Source organism: Canis lupus, chromosome 28 (genome assembly GCF_003254725.2).
Source record: "Canis lupus dingo isolate Sandy chromosome 28, ASM325472v2, whole genome shotgun sequence".
In the NCBI taxonomy this organism is placed as follows: domain Eukaryota; kingdom Metazoa; phylum Chordata; class Mammalia; order Carnivora; family Canidae; genus Canis; species Canis lupus.
Window position 1 is genome coordinate 33533153 of NC_064270.1, and position 7393 is coordinate 33540545.

At 55.5% G+C, this 7393-nt stretch overlaps 1 protein-coding gene across 1 annotated transcript in view; it reads right to left on the reverse strand.

The window, feature by feature from the left end:
- Positions 1 to 2021, reverse strand: part of CPXM2 (carboxypeptidase X, M14 family member 2) — a 127943-nt gene extending 125922 nt beyond the window's left edge. The window contains exon 1 of the mRNA XM_049103208.1: positions 1707 to 2021. Within this exon, the coding sequence (XP_048959165.1) occupies positions 1707 to 2019 (313 nt within the window). The 5' untranslated portion in view covers positions 2020 to 2021. The remainder of the gene's footprint in view (positions 1 to 1706) is intronic.
- Positions 2022 to 7393: the final 5372 nt, after the last annotated feature.

Consider the following 7393-nt stretch of genomic DNA (forward strand, 5'->3'; position numbering starts at 1 on the left):
CTGGTGTTGAACAGGTTCTTGGTAAGCACCTGCAGATGAGTGGACGAGCACAGCTATCAGCGAACACACTGGAAGCTTTTGTGGAAAAGCTTTTAAAGCGACTGACCAGGCAAAGAGAGGTAGCAGGTACAGGCTTCCTTTGAAGGTGAAGACACCAAGTCCCAGGAAGCTGAGTGCAGAGCCCCAGACCTGGGTAGTAAGCGTGGTCTCCAGGCTCAGTCCGGGGCTCCCTCCACCTTCCCCCTGCCCTCCCCGCACCAAGCCCCAGAACCCGACATACGTGTCTCCCTCCCACCAGGCCCAGCACTGCACTAATCACACAGCAGACACCAAAACCAAAAACACATGCAAATCTGACTCAAACTACCAAACACAAAAGGCCCTGAAGCACAGAAGGGCTTTCAAATTTCCCAAGCCAGAGAGCAACACGAAGTTACTTAAACTGTCAGCGCCTACGGTTCCTCATCTGTAAAAGAAAAAGAACACCCTTCCCTCAGAGCCACTGAAAGGAGTAGATGAGACAGTTGTACCTCGAGCTCCTAACAGGCACAGCAGATGCTCTACAAACGGGACTGTCTCCTCATCCCTCTGCCATCAAACCACTGTGGTTTGACACATCTTAATTCCCATGATTCCCCAGAAGATATGGGAAATTCTGGATGGTTCTGTTGAAGGTTACACAACTCACAGAACTGCCTGCCCATCCGCAAGCTGCTCACCCAGCGAAGCCTGGCAGGTCGCCCCCCACCTCCACACATGCGCAGAGCGGCTGCTGAGCTGGGTGCACACCCTCAGGAGTCCTGTGTCCCCACCTCCCCCCGCCCCACGCTGCCTCCTGCTGACTTTCTCAAGAGTTGAACCAAACAAAAGCAATCCCTCCCTGCGCGCCAGGAGCCCGTAATGGTGCCACCAGCATGGATCTCCTTTCAAGGAAGGCCATTTAGGAGGCCGGGGAATCTGGCCACAGTCCTGCGCGCTCCCCAGTCCTGAAATCCTAGGACCACAGCCCTCTGCAATTTGAGCAAAGAACATTTGGAACAATTAAGAGAAAGTCTCCCCGCTCCCCTTTGCAAGGAGTGAAACCGAATGGAAGTCATTTGCCAAGACAGGGCTGGCAGGGGCGATGGATGAGAGGAGGGTGTGCGCGGCTGGGAGGGAGGCTGGCGCTGCAGGCTGCCAGGCCGCGGGCTTCCCCTCCATCTGCAGCGCCCTCCCCACGGGCGCTGGAGCCTCCCCGCCAGGGGCTGTGCCGTCGGGGCCCAGGGGGGGGGACCCCAGGAAGCGGGAGGGAGCGGAGAGGCGGAGAGGGGCGCCTGCTCGGGAAAGGCTCCCTGCTGAGCTCTCCCCCAGGAGGCCTCTGTGCCAAAGCAGGCCAGCCCTTCACGAGGCCAGACCCTACACTCACTCCCAAGCAAACGCCCTGCGGGAAGGCTTTAAGGGGCGTCGGGCAGAAAGCGCCTTGCCCAGCCCGGTCCGTGCCGCTCCGGCCGCGCGGCTCCGCCTCCACCTGCGGGGCCCAGGCCGTCCGGGAGGTTCGGTCCCTCCGCGTGCGCGGGCTCCCAGCCCCGGGGCGCGGGGCGGGGGGTCGCGGGGGGTCACGGGGGGTCGCGGGCTCCGGGGTCCCCGACACAGCGGCCCGGGAGCCGCCGCAGGGGCAGGCGCACGGCCACGGGCACCCCTCGGGCCCCGCGCGCCCAGTTCCTTACCTGGCGGCGGCGTCTGCGGAGCCAACCTGTCGGTCCCGGGCGCCTTCTTGGGCTTGGTCGCCTTCTGGGGCGGCCTGGGCTCGGCCGGGCTTGGCTCCCGCCCCCCGGCCCCGGTCCCCGCGGGCAGCGGCGGCGGGAAGGGCTCGGGCCGCGGCTCCCGGCGCGCGTAGTAGGGCTCGCGGCTCCAGGTCTCCTGCGCGTGGGGGTCCGGGGCCTGCAGGGCCGCGCCCTGGGCGCGCAGCGCGGCCAGGACCACCGCCAGCGGCGCGAGGGCCAGGGCCAGGGCCAGCGCGGCGGCCCCCCGGCGGGCCATGCCCGCTCCGCCCCGCGCCCCGGGCAGGGTCACGGGCGCCGGGAGCGCCGGGCGGGCGGCGGGCGCGGGCGGCGGGGCGGGGGCGGGGGCCGGAGGGCAGCGCGGGGCGCGGGGCGCGGGGCGCGGGAGGCGGCGGCCGGGGCGCGTGTGGCCGGCCCGCGGGGCTGGGCTGGGCCGGGCTGGGCCGGGCCGGGGGCGGGCGCAGGGGGCCGGCCCCGCCCTCCCGCCTGCCCTCCCCGCGCGCTGACCCCGAGGCCCGCGGGCGGCAGGTGTCGGCCCGGTCCCCGCCCCGCCGGCCCCAAGCCTGCCCCGTCCCGCCGCCCCGACGCCGGCCGGGGAGCTGCCCGCTGGCCGCCTGCGTCCCCACAGTCTCCAAGGGGTTTCCGCCCAGGAGGAAGCTCGGGCGGGCTCGCAGGTGGGACGCGCGCGGCCCCGCCAGCTCAAAGGATGGCCCCGCGTCCCCGAGCGAGTTGGTGGCCCAAGCCTCGCTTCCAGCTCTCCCGACCCCTTCTCGTCCCTGGCCCCACACCGGGCACCGGCTCTCCACTAGGCCGTACAACCGTTTTTCGCTCAGCTTGACCATGATCCTATTTCAGGAACTGTGAATAAGGAATTCCTGAGGCCCCGCGAGTCCCCAGAGTCCGGGGTAGTCAAGTTTCCGTGACCCTGGAGGGCCCCAGCTCCTGAGACAGGGCCTCTGTGGGACAAGACGGAGAAAGCAGAAAGCGGAGTTACTCCAGGGCTGCCATCCTGAAAGTCACAAAGGACATTTGGTTGGTCCAAGGAGTAGGGTTTGCCCAGGGGCAGGGGCAGGGGCAGGGGCGGGGGCGGGGGGGGGGGGGGTCTTCTAGTTGGCAGGGAGCTTGCTAACTTCTTCTGAGAAAGTGCTTCTGTCCTTGGACCACTTTGTTTTGGTCCTTCGGGCTGGGACTGGAGAATGGAAGCCTGCGGGGCTTTCCTACCGCTGCTGTTACAAACCACTGCAAATTCAGAGGCTTAGAACAACCCGTATTTGTTATGTTAACAGCTCTGCAGGTTAGAAGTGTGAGCTGGGTCGCTAGACTAAAATCAGCAGGCTGCACTCCCCCGTGGAGCATCTGGGGAAGAACCTGCTTTCAGGTTCACATGGGGTGCAGTTCAGTTCCACCAGGCGGAAGCGGTCAGTACTTGCTGGCCGTCAGCACCGCCAGTCTTGACTGCCCCTGCCTGCCTGCATTCCTTCTCACACTTTCCATGAGGAGCTCTAGCAGCTTCTCTCTGGTCCTTTTATGTGGGCCTGACACCTCAGAGCCAGCACTGGCACACTGAGTACCCCCTCCACATCCATGGCTTCAAATCTCTCTGACCTCCCCCATCTACATCTTCCCTCCTTCCAGTTGGCGGCAGAGCCCCTGTGATTAGATGGGCCCACCCAGGTCATCCAGGATAATCCCCTCTTAAAATATCGACTTCAGTCACATCTGTACAATTCATTTTTGCCATGTATCCTACTCACAGGTCCCGAGGATTCAGCTAGGGAGGTCTTTAGGGGCCTTCTGTCTACCCCAGGGATGGACTGAGCTAGCACCTTCCCAGCCCCTTGGGACCAGACATCCTAGGATACCACTGAGCTGAATCTGGGCATCCGGGCAAGGCCTCCGCACTTCCCTGGTGTCTCACTTATGAGCCTACACAGTGGGCAGTGCTTGGGCCAGGCAGCTGCCATCCTCCGCCACTGGCCTCTCCATCTGCCACCTCATTTTCTCTCATTGTCCCCACACAGGCCGACTAACTAGACCATCCTTTAACACAGGTCTTCTGGGGTCCCAGGCCACAGACCAAAGAGAATGGCCAGAGTGAGAATAGGAGGCTACAGGCTGAGGCAGGACCCTGCCCTGTCTCTAAGGGCCAGGAAGCCTTGCACCTGACTATCAACAGGCCCCACATCTGCTGAAAATTCCGGAATCCAGAGCCAGCAGAGGTCTCCAGAGTGACAGAGGAGGAGGGCCCCCTTCCCTCCCACCACTCTCCACATAGGCCTGGTTGGGCCCGGTTCATGAGCCCCTGTGTATCCTGGCCCATGCTCACCCCTGATATATCCCCAGGGCTCACTCATATGGAGCTCTTTAATCTGAAGCCAGACCCTCCAGACAACAAATCAGGGCTTCAGTGGCAAAACAGCAACAAGTGATGCACTCAGAAGTTGCAGCTAGCTATATGAAGCCCAAGCATGAGGATTGCCTAGAATCCTCACCAGAAGGGACCTGGAGCCCACCCAGACAGGGTGGCACCCTGCACCAACTCCGTCGGAGCCCCCAGGGCTTGCTAAACATGCAGATGCCCAGGCTCCACCCCAGACTCACAGAACTTTTTGAGAGGTGGGATTGATCATGGGCATGTCTAAGAAGCTCCTCAAATCATTCTGATACAGGGAAAACTTGACACTGACCTTCTCTCTCCCATTTTACAGAGGAGGAAACTGAAGCCCAGACTCACCCGAGGACACATAGCAAACTAAGACGGTCAAGACTAACCTTTGTCCAATCATTAAAGTCGGGCAGTATGAATCCTGGTAACCCCAAACACATAAGTCCTGAAAACATTTCACTTTTCTGGCATCTCGTAGGCAAATAAAATAACACACATTCTCTGCAGTGTCTGGTAAACGTTTAGAGAATGCCCCCACTCAAACGTGAGGCTCAACACATCCCTAAAATCTGGAAACAAATCCCACTAATCTCTCTTCTCCCTTGAATGGCTTGCTTGTTTGTTTTCCACCAAGAGACACATAATTAAAGCAAGCAGAACAAAGAGAACGAGAATTGATTGCATCGACGCCAATTCTCCCAACACATCACAGCCTCCTGCACAGTTTCTGGAGCTGCCTTTGTCTCCCTCCAATTCCCTCCCTCTGGGGCTGCTCGCCTGAAAATGAGCTGGGCACAGCCAGCATTCAATGAAGTTTAAGAAGGCAGGATGGCCAAGCTCACTCATTCTCTTCATCCCCAAGTATCATCCTGCTTATCAACCCAGCCATCGGCCCCGGAGCCTCTGCTCATCTTCAGGTCCCCAGATCAAGACTTAGTCCCATTTATGGTTTACCTTCTACTGCATCTGACATTCCAGGAAGTCCTAGTGCTTCTGGTGGCACATATTCTTGAACTCACCTCTTCCTCTGTTCCCTCTGGCAATGGGAACACTGTTCCCATTGGTCAGAACCCCGCGCCAGATTGTTGGAACACCTGCCCAGCAGGCCTCCTTGCCTCTGGCCTCTATGACTTGCTGTCCACCCCACCGGAGAAGCTACTGAGTTTTCTCCCTAAGACACCAAATTATAATATTGCTGTCCTATACCAATCCCACCTAATCCCTCCGCCTAGGATTCAGGTTCACCTGCTCACCCACACTGAGCTCTCCTGGTTCACCCATGGCCGCAAGCAATACGGCATGCTCTTCGTTTCCCCTTACACAGTGTCTATAAGCTCTTTATAAACCAGCAATTACTCTAATCTGCTAATTTTACATCCTCCACAGAAACACAGGAGTACAAGAACAGAAACTTCTCAATAAATTCTTGTTGCTTGCCTAATCTTGGCAAAGGGTTTTTTGTAGCATCGTCAAAGAGGGCTCTTTCTGGGATCTTTTTGTTCTCAAACTAATAATTTGTTTATTTAGCTTAAGTCTGGGATCCTAACAAAGGGCTGTTCACATCTCTCAAGAGTCTTAAGTGGAGCTTGGTAAAAAGTGTTAACTTTTCTTGGACGTTTGCCACGCTATAAAACCAAACCCTCCAGCAGGGTGTAGCAGCTGGGAGGGAGACACTTGGAAACCAAAATGGCAGCTCAGAATCCCTCCTGGGTTTGTCTGAGTTTTTAAAATGGTGACCTTTAAAGTCAACCCATTGTTGGCTTCAGTTAGGAACCTGGTACGTGCATTTCTGTTAAGCAAGGTAAGCCAATGTTTATTTACTCATTCATTCATTCATTCCTGAGACTCAGGATTCCATTAAGCCAATTTCTGTTATACAACATAAATCTGCACTTGTCAAATAATCTTCAAACACCTTACAGAGCTAATAATTTTTCAAATATTTATGAGCCACACAGCAAAGATTTATGTTAAAGCTGCTTGACAAGGAACAATATAGAGTGTACAGGTCCAGAGAACATTCTGTTGAAACAAATGTTGTCAAGACATCAATACTTTTATAGCATTTTTCATAACGGACTTTCACACCTGCTCATTTCCCTAATTATCCCGGAGACTTTACACTTAGAGAGAATGAAGATGGAATTGTGGGTTTGTTTTTTTTTTTAAGATCAGTAATTTGAAAAATTAGCTGCTATATAAAGAAAAATACATGCTCAGACACAGTCATTGCTAAAAATATAGTCTTGAGATAGATGCTCACAGAGAGAGATACTAAGTTGTTATGGCAACTATGATTATAATTACGAAGCTGGAGGGTTTTTCCCGTTCATTACTGTGTTGAGATGTGGTGGTTTAAATGACAGCGTCCTTTGTAATGTCCTCAGTCTCATTACTACATAATTATCCATTTCATATTTAATTTTCAACATGTTTGTTCTTACTCCTATGCTCTGTAGACTCAGCATCTTCTGATAAGCCTTATTCTTAGTTCATGGGTCCCCCTGCGACCCAGATCCCTTCATCACTATTGCCTCTACTCTGTGATTTCATTTTCATTTTGACCTGGGGAAATTGGCTTTGGCTTCAGATATTCCATTTGTAAACATAAGACACTGTTTATGAAACTGTTATGAAACCATGCCCAAGGACACTTGGGGAGACACTGGACTCAGGATAGCCAGTGGCTGCTCACCAGCCCCGGAGAGCCAGCATTTCCTGGTCACCTACTATGGCCTAGACAACTACGAGATATGACCCCATCTAAACTTTGTGCTGGTTTTTGTCTATTTGCACCCCATCCACTCTCCATCCCTCTCAGCCCTCTGTATCCTGGAGCCTGACCCTTATGGGTTGAATATCCCTGCCCTCTGGTTTCTGATTGGCCATGGTCAATGGGAGGAACCAGCGAGAGAGAGAGAGAGAGAGAGAGAGAGAGAGAGAGAGAGAGAGATCTGAGTACTTCTTCCCTTTTCCCACAACCCTTCCTCATCCCTCCCTGCTTTGGCCCCAGGAGTACTGGTGGTGGATGCATCCTTATTGCTGCCCTGAAGCCCCCCTCCTTGGCTCCAGTTTTTGCAGGCTAGTGGGTGGTGTTAACCTTAAAAAAAATAAAACTGCCAGTTATGTCACCAGCAAAAGATGGGTTTATTCAAGAATAGCAGAGAATTGTAATCTGAAATAAGTTTTGGCAAAAGCACAGGCAAGTCCAGAAGACAAAGGAGAGGAACACTCTTTAATAGAGGAA